The sequence below is a fragment of the Camelus ferus genome, chromosome 21 (genome assembly GCF_009834535.1).
Source record: "Camelus ferus isolate YT-003-E chromosome 21, BCGSAC_Cfer_1.0, whole genome shotgun sequence".
Lineage (NCBI taxonomy): Eukaryota > Metazoa > Chordata > Mammalia > Artiodactyla > Camelidae > Camelus > Camelus ferus.
In genome coordinates this window covers 18,863,613-18,884,109 of record NC_045716.1, presented here as the reverse complement: position 1 = coordinate 18,884,109, position 20,497 = coordinate 18,863,613, and the positions used below count along the sequence as shown (strand labels likewise).

At 57.4% G+C, this 20,497-nt stretch overlaps 1 protein-coding gene and 1 long non-coding RNA gene across 10 annotated transcripts; one reads left to right on the top strand and one right to left on the bottom strand.

The window, feature by feature from the left end:
- Window positions 1-1,292: 1,292 nt before the first annotated feature.
- IGSF9 (immunoglobulin superfamily member 9) lies at window positions 1,293-19,688 on the bottom strand. Of its 8 annotated transcripts, none has more exons than XM_032463936.1 (21): window positions 19,190-19,688; window positions 16,988-17,238; window positions 16,558-16,839; window positions 11,442-11,594; window positions 10,490-10,644; window positions 10,130-10,247; window positions 8,554-8,695; window positions 8,296-8,441; window positions 8,062-8,204; window positions 6,659-6,799; window positions 6,001-6,117; window positions 5,649-5,799; window positions 5,348-5,471; window positions 4,930-5,105; window positions 4,423-4,673; window positions 4,131-4,332; window positions 3,858-4,034; window positions 3,563-3,605; window positions 2,370-3,230; window positions 1,993-2,120; window positions 1,293-1,784 (listed from the first exon to the last, which is right to left on the bottom strand). In XM_032463936.1, exons 2-21 carry the CDS (start codon window positions 17,043-17,045, stop codon window positions 1,594-1,596), a joined length of 3,759 nt encoding a protein of 1,252 aa, XP_032319827.1. In that variant the 5' UTR covers window positions 17,046-17,238; window positions 19,190-19,688; the 3' UTR covers window positions 1,293-1,593. The 8 variants fall into 8 exon arrangements, with proteins under 8 accessions (XP_032319827.1, XP_032319831.1, XP_032319832.1 ...); XM_032463940.1 differs by having other exon boundaries at window positions 16,558-16,746; XM_032463941.1 differs by having other exon boundaries at window positions 4,131-4,215; window positions 19,190-19,687.
- LOC116658690 lies at window positions 2,800-7,181 on the top strand. 2 transcript variants are annotated; one of them, XR_004313948.1, is made up of 3 exons: window positions 2,800-2,821; window positions 4,936-5,038; window positions 6,982-7,181. It is a non-coding gene; the product is annotated as an uncharacterized LOC116658690 (long non-coding RNA). The 2 variants fall into 2 exon arrangements; XR_004313949.1 differs by lacking the exon at window positions 2,800-2,821 and adding an exon at window positions 4,204-4,340.
- Window positions 19,689-20,497: the final 809 nt, after the last annotated feature.

The following is a 20,497-nucleotide window of genomic DNA, read 5'->3' as shown; positions in this document are numbered from 1 at the left end:
CATAAACTTTCTGCCTAGGTTAGCGCAAGACTGTGGGCGTTTTTATGTGGGAAGAAGCCTCTGTTTAAAAAGGGTGGTTAGGTAAACGGAGGCACAGGAAGACACCCTCCCGCCCCGCCCCCCGCCCCAACTGACTAAGGTGTGACAGTATTGAGGCTTGCAGGCCAAGACAGCTCCCGCGCGTGGTCTTACACCCCACCTTCTTCAAGCCTGGGCAGGAACAGTGAGGTCATTCCTTGCCCAGGGCCCAAGGGGCGTGATCCCTTTTGGGACTCAGGGTTCAGACTTGACTCCTTTCCACTTCATCTCCTCTGTGACCTGGTATGTCTCCTTAATCCTGGAGGAATCAGAAGAGCCACCCTCGGTGGAGGAGGAGGCTGGCAGTTCTTCTGTCTCTAAGAGTGGAGGAGAGCATCGTTTGGGGGTTGAAGGAGTGCTCCCCTCTCCCCGTTTTCAGGTTTCAGTTGAGCAGTCCCTCTGGGTGGAGTCCCAGTCCACACCCAGCAGTGGAGTTCTTCATAAATGGTAGAAGCCCCTGGTTAGCCTGGTTTTCAAGGACATCAACTAGTGTCCTCCCTCTTTTCCATTGTCCATACCCCCATATTCCAGTGATTCCCTGGGAGGCCAGTGTTTCCACTGCTCCGTGCCTTCACACAGGCTGTTCCTCTGCCTGGGAGGCTCTCCCTTCCTTGACTGACTTCTCACCTGCTCTACCCCTCACCGACTTTGTAACTTTGGGGCAAATTACTAAAGCACTCTACATATCAGTTCCCCAGTCTGTAAAATTGAGCTAGTAGTCCTACCTACCTCAGAGTTGTAGGGAATTAAATGATACATGTAAAGAACTTAGAGCATTATCTGGCACATGCTCAGTTTTAGCTATCACCATTGTTCTCACTTTGATGGGGATGCTCAGGAGCACCCATAGGTAGCATTTGTCCCAGCACAAGCTGTAAGCATTCAGTTTGCTGATTCCTCCCTTTGAGCTACCATAATAACCAACACATAGCTTTATCACAGAACTTATCGCATCATACTGTAACTATTTCTTTACTTGCCTGCTTCAACGACCAGAAAGAACTCCCCAAGGGCAAAGACATGTCTTGTAAACTTTGTACTTTCTCAGCATCAAGCTCAACGGCTGGTCTCCAGTAGCTGAGTAGGCACTCAGTAAGTGTTTTTTGAATGGATGTTGAATGCATCTCCATTCATTCAGGAAGAGTCCCCTCCTTTTTTAGGGTTCAGAGATTTTTCTACCTCTCTCTCAGATTAAAAGCCAGATGACACACAGAAACAGTTTTCAGACTTTCTTTATTCACCTGTAAAAAACCTCACCCACACCACAAACACCACACACACACACACACACACACACACACACACACACACACACACACACGGGCATACCTAAGATCCCTGTTTCAGTTCCCAGATCCTAGGGGTTTCAGCACATACAGCCCACACCAAGCCCACAGTCAGGGTTTGTGCCTGAGCACCAAGGGCCAGGGGCAGTGTCCCAGGCTGAAGCTAGGTCTTGCTGGGGGCCTCCTTTGCAGGATCCGTATGCCTTCACCCTGCCTCACATTAGGGTGTTCACAGCAGAGTGGCCTGCTCAGGGTGGGAGACTGGCTGTCGATAGGCTAAATAGGCTGGTAGCCGAGCCCGAGAGGCATCTCGGCGGCGGCGGAAGGCCAGGAATTCCTCCCGAAGGGCAGCACAACGGGCCTCAGGGCCAGGAGCATGGGCAGTGGTCAAGAGGCAGCTCTCCTCTGGAGTCTTCGCACCTGCAAGAGGGCAGAACAAGGAAAGGAAGAAGTCTTAAGGCCCCCTGGGTGCAGTCTCAAGGTTTCCCAGCACCGTGAAGTTCTCTAGGGCCTCCCAGGGCTGAGGAGACAAGGGAGTGAGAGGAGAGTGCCTGGGGCACAGGGCCCCACTGGTAGCAGACTGGGTCAGCGAGGCTACGGTGCCCGCCTTTCTAGGGGGCTCACACACCTAGCTCTGGCTCAGCTTCAAGTCGAGATCGAGGGCCAGCCAAGCCCAGGTGCAGAGTCTCCAGCAATTCCATGTCCCCTGGGAATTCTGAGTCCCATTCATAGTTCTCATCCACAGATGTGTTCCTCCTGTTAAAAGGGGCAAATGCATGGTGTGGATGGGGGAACAGAGGGTGGCCAGAAAAGCCAGAAAAGGAGGGACCCCACATGGAGGCTGGACCATGGGTTTCCTCTGAAGATCCCTGGGCCTCAGCAAAAGCTTCCGCAAGGAGACAGCTCTCCTAGTCCCAGGGTGGGAATGGAGCAGAGAAGGCCAAGGGCGTAGGAGAGGGCTGGGGAGAGTCTGATAAGGCAGGGTTGGGCAGGGACTGCCCTCACCTTTTGCTGACTGTCACCACATGCTCCCTTCGGGGCCACCTCTCAGGGCCACTGGCCCAGCTGCTGGTGTCTCCTGGAGCGGGGCTGAGGTAGCTGCCTCCTGCAGAGGGGGCTGTGGAGGGGGGCCGAAGGAACGAGGCGCTGCCCCGCCCGCTGCTCTGGCTTGTGAGGCTGCCCCGAGGGGCGGCAGGGAGTAGGCTTGGCAGTAGCCGCTCCCTGAGTGTCCAGTCAGCCAGTGCTGTGTATGGGGGCTCTGGGGGGGCCCCAACCCCAACCACAGCACCCTGAAGCACTGCTGTGGAGGACTCTGAGGGGGAGTCCAGGGTGTGGAGGAGAGATGAGGTGGGGCCAGGCCTAGTATCCATGTAATCTGGGGGTGGAGCAGGCCTGGGCTCCTCCAAGGGGGGCCAGTCTCCATCTACATTCATCTCCCGGAAGAAGGGCAAGCTCAGGTACTGAAGCAGGGGTCCTGGACCTGGGAGCGGACTGGGTGGGGCTGCAGGAGGGAGTCCCACAGGGCTGATGTCTGCAATGCAGAGGGGCTGGGGCATCCCACTGGGGCTGCTGCTGCTGCAATCATAGGACCTGGCCTGACGCCGGGCTGGGGCCCGAGGCTCCGCCTGCTCCAGGCCCGACCTTTCTTGGGGGGCCCCCACGTTGGGTCCCATCACAAAGCGCCCATCTGGTCCCCGGCAAATGGGCTCCAGGGGTAAGGGCCCCCGGCTAGGTGGAGGATCCGGAGGGGGGCTGGGGGATCCAGCAGGCTCCCCCCAGAGCAGACTCTGGCGCAGGCTGGGGACTGGGGAACCCTGGAGTTTCAGCTTCGCCACGCTGTCAGGACTGCCCGAGCCCGGAGCAGAGCTGGGGAAGGACAGGAGATCAGGGTCTGTGGTAGGGGGCCAGTCCCCCTCCCAGGAACCAGCGTCAGGCCTTGAGAGGTTTGATGCAGAACAGAGCAGAGCTAGGGAGAGCAAGGGAGAAAAGGACCCACATGGTGGAGGGGTGGAGGGGTGTAGGGAAGGCACAGGCAACACTGGACCGGCCCCCAGGCTGGGGCCTCTGCACTCCCATCCTCACCTCCCTCTCACTTCTGTTCCCTCTCCTATCCCTCCCCAAGGTGCAGAAAAGGAAGCAGAGAACCCTGGCGCTCATAGTGGGAAGGGAGAGGAAGGCAAGGAAGTGGAGGGACTTACTGTGGAGCTGACTTCCCGGTGGGAGAGAAGATAAGAGGTGGATCTGCAAGGGCAAGAGAACTAGAGGTGACACAGGCAAAACCAAGCCCCACCAGGGCTCAAGGCGCTGACCTTCTCACCCAGCATCAGGCGCCCAACCCCATAGGCTCTGTAAAAGTGGAGGCCAGTCAGGAAGCAGGACGCGGGAGGTGGTAACACACCTGGCCCATGCTGGAGGGAGGTCATTTTTCCTCCAGATAGGAGGTGCTTATGGAGGGGCGTGGCCCTCATGTGGGCGGGGCCCCAGGTGGCCTACCTTGGCGGAGGCGTTTGCGGCGGCGACGCGCAGCTCTGCGCCGGTTCATGAGGCAGGCGGCCAGGATGCTCACGAGGACAGCCACGCCCAGGAAGCAGACCCCGCCCACCACGCCGGCCAGCACCGGCTGGGGCAGGAGGCCGGGCAGCTGGGTGCGCGAGGGATACACCTCCAGGCCTGGGCAAGGGGCCACGAGGAAGGGTCGGTGTCCACGACTTAGTGGGCTCCCAGACCCTCAATCCCCAGGGCTCTGCCCTCCTGCCAGGTTCTCACCGGAAGTGGAGACGTTGGCCGTGTTGCTGGGGTCGCTGACATAGCTACCGGCAAAGGCCACAAGGCGGAACTCATAGAGAACATCCTGGGGGTTGGGGTCCAGGAAGGGGGTCAGGGCCCAGCACCGCCCACCCCACCCCATCCTGAGAGACTCTGCAGTCCTAAGGGAAGGATGGAGTAGGAGCCGGAGGGGAGGACGGTCCTATCAGGGTGAGAGCAGGTTTGGGGAATGGAGCAGTGTGCTTGAAGAGCGGCTGGGAGGACCCTCCCTGTGCCTGCCTCCCACACCTACCTTGATAAGTCCTGGCACCAACAGCTGCATTTCAGTGCCTGCCACGGCCCGGTCCAGCACCTCCCAGCCCTGGGCGCCTTGCCGACCCTCCAGGACGTAGCCATCCAGTCTCTTAGGGACCAGTTCTGGAGGATCCCAATGCAAGAGTACCCCCCGGGGTGTCCTCACTGCCACCAGACCTCGGGGAGGGGACAGGGGAGGCAGCATCTCTGTTGGGGGTAGGCTGGGGGCAGCTGGTGTGGTAGGAAGCCCTGAATGGGACAGAGAGGCCTGTAAAGATTGGATTTCCGGGGCTCCTCCCCTGCTCCCCTGGACTTCCACAGCCCCTGGTGCCCAGCTGTTCTCCCAGAGTCCCTGAAGACAAGTCTGGATCATCCTCCACGAACCCCTCTGGCCCCCAGGCTGTCGGGCACCTCTGCCTCCTCCCACCCAGATCCTCCCATATCCAGATTTTCCCTACAGCCCGTCCCCATCCTTGTCTGCTGCTCTGGGTAAGAGGCCTCTCACCTTCAGGGGCAGACAAGACGATCTCGCTGAAGGGTCCACTTCCCAGCTTGTTCTGAGCGAGGACGCTGAACTGGTACTGGATGTGCGGCTGCAGCCCTGGCACTAGGAGGTGAGCAGCCCCCATTGGCACCGCCAGGGACACCCAGTCGTGGTGGGCTCGGTCCGGCCTCTTTGCCCTGGAGGACAGGAGGAAATGGGGGGCACCTCATGAACTAGGAAGAGCAGGAAGGTAGGAGTCCAGAGAGGTGACCTCTCCCCCCACCCCAACCATCCAGGGTCTCAGGACCTGGGACCTAAGATTCTCTAGAAATCAGGCAGCAGAGTTAGGGCAGGGCTGGGATGGAGGGGTGGGAGAAGGGCAGAGGGCCAGAGAGAATCCAGGTGGGGAGAAAAGGAGTAGCAGGGCCAGGTCACTCACAGTGGGGTGTACCAGACACTGAATCTCTGCAGATAGCCACCATCAAAGCCAGGCTCCCAGGAGACATTGGCACCCTTGGGCAAAGGCATCACGGACACATTGGTGACCACGTGGGGGCTGGTGCCTGGGTAGGGGGAATGGAGGGATGATGGTCAGGGCCCTGAGGCGTGGTGAAAAACTCAGGGGAGTCCCAGAGCTTCTGCCCTCCACCCATCACCCCAGGGGCTCCCCACCCAAGATCCCCATCGGGGCCTCTAAAAAAGACTCATTCCCCTCTCCAGCCAGCTCTGCAGCCACTAACCCAGCACGTAGACATTTGTGGAGGTGGCCACCCGGGCCACAGCATTGCTGGCCGTGCACTCCCAGCGCCCATGGGCCTCCTTGGTCAGTGGTCGCAGGATGAGGCTACTGTTGCTGTCCACCTGGGCCTGGCCCTGCAGCCCCCGGCCCACCTACAGAACCACTGGTCAGCCCTGAGGACACACGCAGCCACCCCTCACCAAGGGCGCCACTCATCTCTCCAGGAGCTCATTTCCACCCCACCCTGCCTCTGGCAGCCTCTCTCCCAGCCACCCTCCTCCCACAACATGGCCAGGGGCACGGAGGCGGGGGTGGGGACATGCATACAGGCAGAGTTGGGTCAGCAGCCTTACCTTGGCCCAAGAGATAGTAGGAGATGGGTCTCCTCGGGCAGAGCAGGGGATGAGTAGCTCCCGCCCTACTTCTTGGAAATATTCTTCCTTGGGCCGTTCTAGAAAAGCTGGGGGAGCCTGCAAGCCAAATCCGGCATTGAGAGCGGGCTCTCTCACACTGCTGTCTAAGGGTCGTTACTCCCCCTCGCCGGGGCCCCTTCACACCACATCTGTCTCCATGGCTCAGTGTCTCTCTTGCTCTGTCTGTTCTCCAGGGGCTGGAGACAGTGGTGGGAGAGAAAAGGACTGATGGGCGGGAGGCCTCTGTGGAGATATACAAGCCTCAGTGGACACCCTTCACCCTCCCCTTTGCTCCCCACTCTCTTCCTTCCAGAGAGAGGCTGCACGGTCCCAGTTTAAGGGGTGGGGTGGGCAGGGTATCTTACTTTGTGGATGTGTTGTGTGACTCATGTCCCACCTCCCCAGCACCATCTCTGCAAAAACCTCTGGGATGGCATCTGACAGCTGCTGCTGTAGCCACCGTGGGAAATACAGATTTGGAAGTCCCTCCCTAAGAGTGTCTGTCCCACCCCCTCCATCAGCCTGGTGTCACTGCCAGGCTCATCTTCAGCCACCTGACCCGCTGTGGCTGACACCCTTCCCCACCCCCGAGCCTCACCTTGAGGAGCACACGGGTCACCGGGGAGGGCCCTGCAGTCCCAAGACTGTTGTAGGGGGTGCAGGAGTATTCTCCCAGGGCATCCTCGTTCCCCAGGGCAATGACCAGGGAGCCTTCTGGGCCCTGGGACCAGCCAGGGAACTGGAAGGAAGAAGAGAAGACAACCAGAGAGGGACTCAGCAGCAGCAAGCCCAAGATGGAGAGAGGCAACTGTCGGGAGGGAGCCAGCCCGAGAGACCCACGTCCTCGCAGAGGATGCCACACCCCTACCTCTGAGCTGGACCTCTCTCTGAATTCCAGCCCTTCCCCTCTCTTTCCTACAGAGAGGCCGCTACGAATGGGTGAGAAGGCCAGGACCGCAGCCTCCGAGGGAGCCACTCGCAGGGAATCCAGTGTGAATGGTGCCCCCGGGGCTGAGTGATGTGGACTCCCTGCCTGCTGGGTCCTCACCTAGTTGTCTTCCCACGGTGACATTCTACGATGACCTTCCGCACCGTCCACCCCGTATCAGTTCTTCCCGGCTTCCCGATTTCTGTGTTAAAGGCTAACATCTGACTCCTCACTCACTCACTCTCCGTGTCTGTCCCATCCATCTTCGCATTGTCCTCTCTAACCCAGGCCCCATAACCTCTCATCTGCACCCTCATTTCAACAGCCTCTGAGCCCCTCTCCGTAGGTCCACTCTCTTCCCCCTCCATCCCATCTGACAGACCCCACTGCTTACAGCTCTGACGCAGTCACACCATTGCTCAAGCAAGGTCACTGGCCCTGAACACCTCTGGACTTTATTTTAAAACATTCAGCAAAAACGTATTGAGTATTGCAATCTCAGAAGCCCTGGGGACACTGGATTAAAAGATGCAACACTAGCCCACAAGGAATTTACAGTCTTTGCAGACAAACAAAAGATCTCAATTGCCCTGGAATGAGGTAATAAGTTGGCATCTATAATTCCTCCTTTTGATCCCAACCCGTCTTTCCAGATTTCTCCAGACCATTCCTGTCCCCACAGGCACTGGAGCTCCCACCCAACTGGACGACTCATTATGCCATAAAGGCGCTATACAGTTTCCTGCCTCTGGGCCCTGGTTTCCGTGTGGAATGTCTGTCCGCCCTTCAGGGCCCATCCCCAGTCCCAGAAGGCGCTGCTGAGCTGTCCTCCACCAGCCCCAAGAGGACATGCTCGCCCCTTCCCTGGTCTAGCAGTGTCTGAGTTGCTGTCCTCCCCCCCGGGCACGGTGTCTGTTTGCTCCTGCTCCCCACGTGACACCCTGCACAGCACCTTGTGAGAAGTGGATGTTCCCCAGTCACTGAACTGAATTAAACTGAGCTGACTACACCCCAGCGGTCCTGATTAAAATACTACCAAGCGAAGCCCTCTCTCCCCTCCCCCAAGCCCGTACCTTGTCCAGCTGCAGGGCCTGCCCATCCTTGGTCCAGCTGACAAAGAGCAGTGGGGGGTTGGCACGAACTGGGCACCGGATCACCCCCCGCATGCCCACGGGCAGGGGTGTCTCAGGAGGCATCGCGGTCACCTGGGCTGGGTCTGGGGGAAGCAGTGGTGAGTCATGGAGACAGAGCTGGGCCTGGCCCAGCTGAGGGGAGCAGTCTGGGGAGGGCACAGGGGTCAGGCTTACAGAGCACAGTGAGGTAGGCAGAGGCCGAGGGCGGCCGTGGGAGGCCGTTGCTTGGCACACAGGTGTAGCGGCCGGCATCATCAGGCTGGGCGGCCTCCAGCCGCAAGCTGCCATCCACCAGGATCCGCACTCGGGACTGCAGGCGGCTGCAATATGGAGGCCGGGGATTGGGGGTGGGGTGGGCCAGGCCTTGCTTAGCCAAAGGATTTCTTAGTCAGCCCACCAGTTCCCCATCCCCACCGCATCTCCAGGCCTCACCTAATGTGGAAGACATTGATGCTGTCCTGGAACCAGCTATAGGTGAGGTTAGCAGGGTACGCCTCAGCCCGGCAGGCCAGGGAAACATCCTGGGAGGCATTGACCGTGCTGTTCTTGGGGGGCACCACAATGACTGGGGGTCCTGTAGTGGGGAGCACAAGGGGAAGGAGGGGCCTCAGCGCAGTCTTCCAGGAATCTTGAGGTTACTTGTACAATTCTTCCCAGGTCTGCCCTCTGGAATACAGGGCTGGATGCTACCGCTTGGGGAATGCAAATAGGTCCTAACTCTTGTATGTAACAAAAGTTCCTCCTCTCCCCGAGGCCAGCTCCCCTTCCCACCAGGGACAACCCCATTTACCCAGTTTCCTCTGTGTGTGTGTGTGTGTGTGTGTGTGTGTGTGTGTGTGTGTGTGTGTGTGTGTGTGTCTGTGTTGGGGGCGATCAGTTTTAACTCTCTGCACATTTACCCTTTACATCCCTCATCTGTCACATCTTAAATCACCTCTGTGTCTCCTACCCTAATCCATGTACCCAAAACATTACCCAAGATGCTGCAGCACTCCCAGGCTCCAGGCTCCCCCATCTCTGCCACTCTGATGCCATTCATGCAGAAATGCTCCCTTTGGCCACAGAACACTTCTGCTCAAGGACCCACCACAGTTCCTGGCTCCTAGTACACTAAGCTCAGACTTCTTGACCCAGCCCATGGGCCCTTGTTATCCGAACCATCTTTTCATATGTCAACCCTTCCAAACTCTTTCGGGCACTAAGGGCAGCTGCTGTCTCCCCTCTCCGGGCTCCTGCTGCACGAGCAGTCAGCAGTAAGACGTAATGATATGAGCTGGCCTACAGAGCACCTCCAGGCCCGCCGGGCACCGCTAAGCACTCTACCTGCATCATCTCATTTAATCCTCACCAGAGCCTTTTGTGGTGGGAATGACTGTCTCCACTCCACAGATGAAGAAATGAAGGCTCAGAGGCAGAGAGGCTGTGTGATGACTTGCCCGAGATCAGCAGGGAAGGCAAGATGCATGTTCAGGCCTTCTCCACGCCGGACTGCACCCTTAACCACTGCCCCGCGCTGCCTTTCCAGCAGCGCCCGGGGAAGCCACACTTCACTGATGTGGCTTATCCTCCCCCGTAGGTGGGAGGCTCCACGGAGGCAGGGTCTACTTCTCCAAAGGGAGGGTCTTGGCCAGGAATTACTCCGTGGTTGGTTGAACCTAATTAAATTCTTGTAACAGTCCTGAGAGGTAGGGATGAACCCCTCTGTACAGATGAGGAAACTGAGGGTCGGGGAGCTACATGGCTCATGGTCTAACCCCAGGACCCACGCCCGTTCCACTGTGCCACACTGCTGGGCACTACGTATCTACTGTCTGTTCACTGATCCTTTTACAAGCAAGATGCTGGTTTTAGAGGAACAGCTTGCATTAGGAGGTCCTTCCTCTTCATGGGACCCTGCCTTCAAGCACAAGTCTCCCCCTGCCCCAATCCTGCTGTGTGCACCCCCAGCCTCAGGTCACAGTCCTCTCACACAGATGTCCTATTTCCCAGCCCTCCCTGGGGACAGCACCTAGCACCAGCAGCTGGGTGGCGTGGGTGGAGCTGCCCTCAGTACTGGAGGCTTGGCAGGTGTAGACTCCAGAGCTGCCTCGCTCCACCTGCCGGATCCGCAGGGTCCCGTTCTGCACCTAGAGGAGAAGTCAGTGAGGAAGGACCCACGTGTCCCCTTCCCACGGCAGGACTCAGACCCTGCACTTCCGAGGCTGGCCAGCAGAGGGAGAGAGCGTGCCAGGCTCAGGGAAGCCAGTGCAAAAACCCTTGTCTGGCCAGTCTCCCAGTCTGGCCTTCCTCCCTGTCCTCCAGCCCCACTCCCAGGCCTCCACCTGCCCCACATTCTACCTGGTCCACCCTGTCCAGCCTGGAGACTCACCTGCACCTGACTCTGGCCTTGGCCAAGGTCCTGTCCTCGGAGCTTCCAAGTCACACGAGGTTGGGGGCTGCCACGGGCCACACAACGCAGGGTCACGGGCTCCAGTTCCCGCACTTCTAGCACCTGGGGAGGTGTCTCCAGGAACTGAGGGGGCGCTGCAAGGAGAGAGGTGTCAGGGATGGCCAGAGGGGTGATCAGCCCAAAGAGCAGCATCCAGGGACCAGAGAGCTGCAACAGTGTTGCAGCCCTCAGCCCACCAACCTGCCCAGCTTCACAGGAATTCCTAGCCCAAGGCTACCCTGTCTGCTGCACCGGGAGCCTAGTGGGGACTGTACCAGCCCATCTCCACACGGCCTGCAGAGTTGGCAAGAGAGCTGAGCACAGGCTGGATGTTCAGAGCTGGGAGAGAGCTAGGTGCCCTCCGGAAGAGCACTGTCCTGGGAGTCAGGAGGCCTGGGTTCTAGACTCTGCTCTGCCGCTCATTAGTGGCATGACCCGGTCTCCCAGTGCCCTCGTCTCCTCATCTATGAAATGGGAGTAATTATGATCTCCTTCCATCTTAGGGTTGAAGAGAGGATTCGTGAAGTACTGGGTTAAACAGTGTTTTGAAAAAACAGAAAGTTATATATATATATATATATATATATATATATATATATATATATATATATATATATATGAGCTATGTTTCACCCAGGGCTTAACACCCCCTTACCCCCAACCCATCACCTTCTCCTTGCCAGCAAGGCAGGAGCAGGGAAGAGAGAGGAAGAAGTCGTAACACAGAACTGAGAAGGCTAGCTGGATTTCAATTTGAAGAACCCAAAAGGTGGGGTGGGTGTGGATGGGAGGGATAAGATGCAAACAGGCGTGTCTGTGAGGGTGGGGCCTTCCCCTCTTCCTCCTCATTCTGCTCCCCTCCCTTCTCCTCTGCCTGCCCCCAGCTTCGTACAGTTGACTGTGAGGTGCACCCAGGAGCCGTTGGCAGAGTCGTCTTCGGGGCTGTGCTGGTCCAAGAAGAGCACACGGCACTCATACCAGCCCTGGTCTTCAGCCCGGAGCCCCTCGATCTGGAGAGATGCCCCCTTCTGAAGCCGGACACGCCCTGGTGGGGGAGCCCTGAGTCAAGGGTGCTGAAAGGACCCCTTGGGAACCCCAACCCCCTGGTCACATTTTCAGAGGTCAAGGTTCAGTCTCTCCCAATTACCCTGGAAGAGTGGGGTCGGGACAGGTACAGTTGGGTCATGGAGGCAGCCCCCTCCCTCAGCCCCTCTGAGGGCTCCTGTCTTTCAGCAGCTGGGACCCAGCTTAGACAGAGAGAAACCCAGAGCGGCAGTAGGCAGACCAGACACTCCACTGAACTACACGAGGCTTCCTGGACTGTACGGGGAGGGGGCCGAAGAGCCAACACTGGGTCTCCTCTGCATTCACACAGAATCTGCCCATCCCTGAGCTCTCTGTGTAAGGGGGCTCCCGGGAGTACTCCTGCCGGAGGACTCTGTCCCCAGAAACCATAGTAGTGTCTGGGGCCTGAGCGGGGATCCAGACCTCGCCAATCAAAGCCTCTAATCCACCAGGGCTATTATCAGCGGCCTAAGCGCCTTAGGGTGGCCAGAGTCCAGCCCAGCCAGGCAGCAAGGTCAGCAGCCTCCTCACCCCCTCCCCTCATGCCCCAGGGCATCCAGGCCCGTCTGACAGACTCCACAGAGCTCCACAAAGCATCCAGCCCCTAGCCGAGCAGACACTGCCCTTCCACCTCTGTCAGCATCCACACCACACCACCAGGTTCGGATGGAGGGTGCCCCCTGAACCCCTCAGCCCCCTGCCCTGGCAGATCCCTGCACCCCAGACGGGTTTGTGGGTCCTGGGTGGTGCAGCCTAGTGGGAGATGCACAGGCTGGGGAGCCACAGAGACCTAGCATCCAGCTCTGCCGTGCACTCCTTTGGCCAAGGTTACTTAACCTCTCTCTCAGTGTCAGCTTCTTCATCTACAAAATGAGAGAGAGAAAGAAACCCAGGAGGGGTGGAGGCGAGGCAGGCAGCATGGTGTCTGGCATCAGCAGGGGCTCCAGTAAAAGCGGTTGAACAAATGAACGAGCAGACTTGAATTCAGCAGCCTGCATTCAACCTTGACCCCATCCCTTACAGGGGGACACGTCCTCGCCCTCTTCTCCCCTGTATCAGTGAAGAGCGCCCCCGGGCACGTCACCCTTCCAGAAATCTGGTGTCCCCTAGACTGTTCTCTGCATTACCCCTTCATCTGCATGTGCAGGAAACCTTTCAGATTCTACCTCCTAAATATCTTTTCCCTCTCTACCTGCTTCACTTCAGTCTAGTCTCAGAGCATCTCTCACCCAGGTTACTCCAACAGCCCACGAAGAGGTCTCCGTGCCTCCCACCCCCTGCCCTCTGCATCCACCAGCTGCCCGCCCCACCTCGACCTTGGACATGGACAGATGACGCTTTCTAAATCTTTGGGGTTATGCGCAAACGTAACCAGACTGTGCCCCGCCTTAGCCCTTCCTAACACTGGACAATCTGAAGCTCTTCGAGCACTCGCCCCCTCCAGTCTGTGTCCATTCCACCTCCAGGGTGATCTTTCTGAAACAGAATCAAAACCTGCAGTGTCCCTAAAGCCACCAGGGAAGGCGAGTTGGATGGCCAGGCTAAGGCTGGCTTTGTGGTCTTTTCTCTTCCAGGAATGAGTCCAGGGGTGCAGATTCTCTAGAAAGGGTGGAGCTGCTTACAGGGCTAGGTGTTTAAATCCCCACCTAGAAGATAAGCCTGGGTCTTGTAGGTAAATATTGAACAAAATCACACCCTTCCACCCACCGGGGGGCTCCTCAGTAACCCCAACCTGCCCAGCCATGGAAGCCCACAGACCCCACTGCAACCTCTTCTAAGTCCCATATGATGGTGATTTCATTATAATGACCGTCAAGCCCAACAAAGAAGGAAGAAGAGGGGAGGGAAACTGAGTTAGGGACACAGGCCACATCATACCAAGCACGGTCACCATTCTTAATCTTCCTAAGGATTCCATTATAGAGGAAGGAACTGAGGTTAGGCTTCCTTCAAAATCACACAGCCACATGGGGGAGGATATAGCTTAAGTGGTAGAGTGCACGCTTAGCACACACAAGGCCTTGGGTTCAATCCCCAGTACCTCCTCTAAAAATAAACAAATAAGTGAGCTTAATTACCCCCCAATTTTTTTAAATAAATAAATTTTTAAAAATAATAAAATAAATTAAAAAAAAAGAAAAGTGAAAAATCACATTGATACAGCTAGGCCTTCTTTCTCATGATGCAGCGTACTTGCCAGTGCACACTGGTGTTAGTAGGATCAAGTGATGTTCAGGACACTGTCACTGAGCGTCTTTAGTATGCTCTCACTCAGAGGATGCTGCTAGCCAATGGGCAACAGCTCCAAATAGCTGTTGATCAGAACATCCAATAAAGTGTACTGTCTGTCCTAACTTCTCTGTGAGATATGGACCACCAGACCTGGAATGTTACAGAAGAGCAAGATGGCCAGAGGCAGGCAGGCCGGAGTCCCCTGAGTCCTGAGCCCCCCTCCTGGAGGCCCGCCCTCCACTTGCACAGCCAGAGCCTGAGGGACTTCAGGGGTACGTGGAGGGAGCAGGAGACACAGTCTTCGCTCTCAGAAGGCAAGGAGCCCACACCCATGTGCATGTGCAAGTTCACATACACACAGAAGCTCACAAATGGTGCTGACTGTGCCCAGATGTTGCAAGAGACTATGGAGCAAGAGGGGTATGGAAGGCTTCCAGGAAGATGAGACCATGCAGAGAGTTTTGAAGGATAAATAGTAGGAAGAGGAAATGACTAGAGGGGGCAGGGGTGTTCTAAATGGAGGAGGAGATAACTGATTTTCATCAGACAACTCAGGACAGTAAAAAAAACTCATGTCCCTTCTGCTGTATGGGGTACCTCGAAACTCCCAAGAAATTCAGCACAAAAGTCAAAGACCAAAAGCTGGTCCCATGGACCAGAAGAGTCGGTCTAAGACCCACCCCAGGAAAGCTGGTGCAGAAAAAGTCAAGCCGCGGTTTCGCACCACGCGGGCGCTCTGTGCAGGTTCCGTGCTGGGTACTTTACATACAGGGGCTAACTTAACCCTAGAATTTAATCCTGGCTAGTTTTATATTGCCTTTTACCACTTCTGTACTGTACATCCAGTCTCCTCTGCTAGACGGATTCTAGAATCCTCAGATTGGAAGCCTTCGGTTCAGTGTGATCCCTAAAGCTCCCAACAGTCTCTCTCGTGGTCCCTCCCACATTCTAGGCCACAGGCCTCACACACAGTCCCAGGCCATCTCCCCTTCACTTGCCCAGAGGGTTTATGACAGGACAGCATTGTCCTTAGCAACCTCCACCTCCCGTTGCCTAGCAACTGCAGTCCGGAGTCCTCCACACAAAGGCAGAGAGGCCCCTTCCACACTGGGATGCAGTAAAAGGGTTAATGGGCGCAGGGGCCTCCCTTCCTGGGCCCTGACTCCCCAGACTAGCCCTGGCCCGACCTGGAGCTGCAGACTGGGGGCAGGGGTGGACCCGAAGGGCAAGGGGAGGAAGAAAGCCCCAGAGGTTCCTGCTCACAGCTCTTGCAGCTCAAAGGAACACCGCAGAGACAGGAAGAAAACCCACAGGTAGCAAAGTGGCTGCTCTTCAGTGGTCTGTCTGCTGGAGGGACCTCAAGACAAGACAGAGGGCAGAGGGGAGTGGCATACCTCCCTGTGGGAGTCCCAAGGAAAGCCCTTCTCTCCCCTCTCCTCCACCTCCCCCAGCCTTACCCTCTGTAGGACCATGTTCAGAACCTGCCCAGCCTCAGCCCGGCAGCCCACCCCTCCCCAGCCAGGAAGGCAGAGGCAGGGACTGAGGAAGGTGGGGAGGGAGGGCTGGTGGGCAAAGCCATCATCTGTCTACTTGTCCTAATTGGGGCCCCCTTTCAGCAGTTCTCCTGGGGCTTGTGTAGACACATCCACTCCCACCAGGCTGTTTGCCAACAACTGCCCCCAGTTTGAAAATAAACTCTTCCCTTGTGTGGCACCTGCCTGAGCCTCCGCCCCTCTCAGCTCGGCCTGTCCTTTGGTGAGAGCTCAGCCAATCCTGTGCTTCTCCCAGGATTCAAACTAAAGAGGGAAAAGGGAGGGGGTCCCCTTCCCCCATCCAAGTCCTCCCAAGGTGGACTTTCCTGGGTCTTCCTCTGAGGAGGAAGCAGCCAAGCTCTCTTGCCAGCAGCCCCAGACCCAGCCGTAGGCCTCCCACACACTGCCCTCTGAGACAGCTAAACCGCTCAGATTAAGGCTCCATTGGGGATTAGGAGGAAGCTGAGCCTTTCGAGAGAGCCAGCTGGGCGCAGAAGGCCCCCAGGGAGGCCTATACACTATTTTAAGTCTCCACAGGAGCCACCTGAAGCAGCGATCCAGCCCCTCACATTTGCTGATCTGTAGGGGCGTCTGGTCCTCCCAAGCCCATCCTGTCTGTGCATATCTCGGCTGGACTCCGAATAAGAAGCAGCGGAGAAGCAGACCAGTCACAGACCCACCCACCCTGCTGCCCCGTCAGCCCTTTCCCTAGAAGCCTAGAACCCCCAGACTAGCATTTAGGAAAGTAGGGGAGGAGGAGGGCGGAGGAGTGAGCCGAGAGCAGAGCCAGGGACCAGGAGAGGGCCAAGGAGGGAGACCAGGGAGGATCAGCATGGAGTCTGGGAGGTTTCATGATGAAATCTAGGAAGAGTGATTAGAGAATTAGGATGGATACTTGAAATAAGGCTGCAGGATCTCCTTTGGAACAGACCACGTGGAGTTCTAAACAGCACAGCTATAGTGTGTGTGTGTGTGTGTGTGTTGTAAATGAATGAATCCTTCAGTGCATTAACACTGCTTAGGAGCAGAGCCATGCTTGTTAAGTGGAGTTAAGGCAGTGGAGCTGGAGATGAGGTTGGGGCAGGGATAGAGCAGTTAAGAAGAGGTCTTGCGCCCACTTTACCCCGCCCGCCTTTGTTGGGGATACCTCCCAGCCTCCCACCTGAGGATAAGCCTTACCCACGTAATCAGGGTCGATGCGGGGAGAGTAGAGGCCGAACTGGATGAAGATGGGAAGCAGGAATCCAAAGCGCAGCCACTCGATGACGTGCAGAGGGGGCCGGCCGGCTGGGGGCAGCAGGTCACAGCCCAACACCGCACTCTCCCCAGCCCGGCCCACCACTGACACCACCTCGGGCTTCCCTCGACCTGCAGGGGGCAGGTGGCATGAAGACACAGCAGGGGACCAGAATCTGTGCTGGGAGGAGAGATACCCTCTCCACCTCCGTAGGCTCCCCAGGCCTTTGTGAAGTGATTGAGGGAATCCTTGACTTCCGTGGAACCAGTGTTATTCCTCCCCTCCCCCAGCACACTCACAGAGAACCCCCTGGGGAGCACCCCCCACCCGAAAGCCACCAGGGAGTTCTGGAGCCCAGGGAGTCCAGCTCACCGTCAGCCCCCTGGCTGATGATCAGGCTGAGGATGGCCAGACTGAGGCACCAAACCATAGCCCAGCTGCCTGCTCACCCGGCCCCTCCTATCCACAGGGGCCCAGACGGAGGGGCCCGGGGACGTCCACAGCCCAGCAAGCCCTGTCAATCCTTCTGATCAGGTAGCAGGTGTCAGCTCGCACTCTTCTGGGCAGTTAGGGCTTGGCTTACGGAACACCCGATGAAGCCGTTCTCTGGAGCACCACCAGATCTAGATGCAAAATTCAAGGCAACAGGCAGAGTGGGCCAGTATTGGACACCAAAAGAAACCTCAAAGTTAGAGAAAAGCTGGAGGTGAGCAAAGGATGAGAAAGGAGAGAAGAGAGCAGATAGGTAGAGGGAAGGGCTGAGGTGAGGGTACTGGGAGAGCGAGGGAGGGCTGGGTGGGGGGACCAGACAGGGGAGGACATGTAGGGAGCAGAGGATTTGAAAGATCTTAGAAAAAGCAGAATTCTGGGGATATCCAGATGACTAAGCCTCTTGGAGAGCTGAGCCAGGAGGGAACTGGGGTTCCTATTCACTGGGAAAAAGGCTTGTCAGGAAAGCACAGGAGATGAAGAGCCCCCACAGCCCACCCTCCTCTGCCTTTTCTTTCCTTAGTCCTGACGCCAATAACAAGGTAGCAGATCGCAAGGTAGAACCAGTATTATCACCTCCACTCCACGGTGATAAATAAAGACCTTAAGGATCTAAGAGAGAGTTGCTTGGGGGGCACAGAGCCAATCGAGGGCAAAGCCTGGGTGAGAAGCCCCTGAAAGTGGCCCTCAGGGCATCCCCACACAAATCCTCGCCTCAACCCCCCAGCCTCTGTGAACCCTGGAAGCTGGGGACCCTGTACCACTCTCTCCACTCAGCCTCCCAGCACTGCTTTAGCAGTGAATGAGTCAGGCAGCTGGGAGAGGAGGCGCTGCCTCCCCCACCTACCGGTATGGGGGGCCCAGGCAGCACCCTCCAGGTCTGGGCAGGTCCCTGGGCTGGTGGCTGGCACCGCTTCCTCTTCATGATGCTGCCAGGCAGCCCTCCCTCTGCCATACACCATGACCCAAGTTTCTCACCCCAGTTCCTCCCACTTACTCGTCCTCCATATCCTCAGGCCCAAGGTTTGCCAGGCTCTCCCTTCCCCAGCTCAGGGGAGGGCATGGTCCGTGAGAAGCCAAAAAAGCCTGCAAGTTCCCTGGGGTGTACAAAGTGAGCCCTGGGGAATGAAAGGTGGAACTGTTGACAGCCCCAGCCCCTGAGCATCTAGGGAAGTCACAGAGGCAAATCCAAGTAGACTCTGCTCTGCGGGCCTCCACCCTGCTCTTGGTCTCCCAGTTCCCCACTGGCTATAAAACATCCTCCATGTCCCTCAGCCTGATCTCCGCCTCTACTTAATGGCCCTGCATGTCTAATTCACCAGCAAATATCTCCCTTGCTTCCCACTGCCCTCAGCCAGCTCTCCCATGCTTCCTGGACATATCCTTTTCCAAATGCATAGGAACCCCCAGTTCTCTCCTGGCTCAGTTTCCTGAAAACCTGAGTAACCCAGGTTTGCCCAGAATTCCTCTGCTTTTCCTAAGATCTTCACAACTCTTCTGCCCCCACCATGTCCTCACCTTTGTAGTCTCCCCACCCAGCACTCTCTCCCAGTACGGTTATCCCTACTTCTCATAGTCCCCACCAAATTCCCATTTTTCACACCTGATCTCCAATTGTACCAGGTCCTCTGTGCTTCAAGGAACTCTCTGTCTCCTCCGGAATCACCACCCACCCACCCATCCTCTCCTCTACCATCCTCTCCTCCCCGGAATTTCCCTCTCTAGAATTCTCCTACCTCAGCCCACAATACACTTCTGATACCCCGCCCCCAATTCTCTTCTTCCTCGCCTTCTCCGGACCCCTGGAACTCCTCCTTGCTTTTGGAACCCACCAGGAACCACCCCCCACCCCCTCCCCCTACACACATGCATTACCTCCAGAACTACTCCAGTTCTCCGGGGGCCCCACCCACCCACCAAGAATCCCCCGTTGCTCCCCAGAACTCCCCTAGTTCTGCTCCCCAAAGAATTCCACTTCTCTCCTCAAGTCCCTCTCTTTCTCCTACCCCCCAGAACTCCCGCACCGTTCTCCATCCCCCCGCCGGCACCCCTATTCCATTGCCCCCAGCACGCCCCCGCCCTCACCTGCTCCGCACCGCTCGGCTCCACTCTTCCAGCTACACAATAGGGGGCGGACCCGCCTCCCCGCCTCGGATGCCCCGAGCGCCTCCCGTCGCCCTGGAGACCGCCAATCCCCCTCCCGCGGCGGCCAATTGGAGCGAGCAGAAGGTGAGTCGAGGCGGGCGCGACCCCCGAGCGGCCTGGGAGTTGTAGTTTCGAGAGAGCAGGACTCGGTGGCACGTGGGCTTGGGTCGCCCCCTGCTGGAGCTCGATACAACGAAGCGTGGAAAGGCCGGTGCGCCGCTTCCCGCTTCCAGCTTGAGGAGCTAAGCCCGTCAGGGCCCGTGCTCCAGGGGTCGCAGGAGTTGGCCCTGCACACCCTCCTTCCCGTGTAGACTACCTTGGGGCCTCTCCTCTCCCCTAAAGGGCTTAACCGCAGATGCGGCAGCTAGGGTTGAAATCTGAGCCTGGCGGCAGGAGCACCAAGCGGGGAGCAGGACTCCCCGCCCTCTTCCCAGGGGATCCACCCCGCTCCTCTGATCTCCTCCCCCATCCCTATCCCCATCCCCACCTCCACACATTTCTTCTCTGGCCGGACTGGAAATACCTGTCTGCACTGGCGAGCTCCCAAACCTTGCCCAGGCTCCTCCCCCAGTGTGCAGAGGAGCCGGCTGCGCTCCTAGCCTCAGGTTGCCAAGTCAGCTCCCGCCGCAGCGCCCAGCAAAACCGCGCAGAGAAAAGAGCCCAGAGGGGAGAAGTGAGAGAGACATCCAGGCGCGGGAGACTGAGAGAGGAGGAATGAATTAAACCGTCGTTTACTGAACTCCTACAGGGTGCTGGATCCTGGACCACACGCTTTACGAGTCTTATGTAACCTGTACAGAGACCCTGTAAAGTAGGTGTAACTCCGTTTGACTAAAGAAAAAACGGCGCCTCCAGGAGGTGACGTAACCTTTCCAAGACTTCCTGTCTAGGACATAGCAGAGAAGGAACATGACCCAGCTGGGAATCCATCACACCCACCCCCTTAGAGACTTCAACCTCAGGCAAAAAGACATCTGGTATGTCTGCCCTGCAGAGCTTTCTGCTTCCTCAACTCGGTGCTGACTTGGGGAAGCAGGGTCATCAGCCCTTCCCCAGGAGGCTTGGGCGGTCTTAAGTCTACCCAGTGCTCCTCTGGAAGACTTTCCTGAAAACAGCACACTGATCTCACCCCAGTCTGAACTCCTGCCACTCAAAGAGTGCACCCGGCATCTGATTCCCAATCATGGCCTCAACACTGGGAGAGACCCTGCGCAACCCTGCGGAATTGGTCTAACCATAGCTCACACC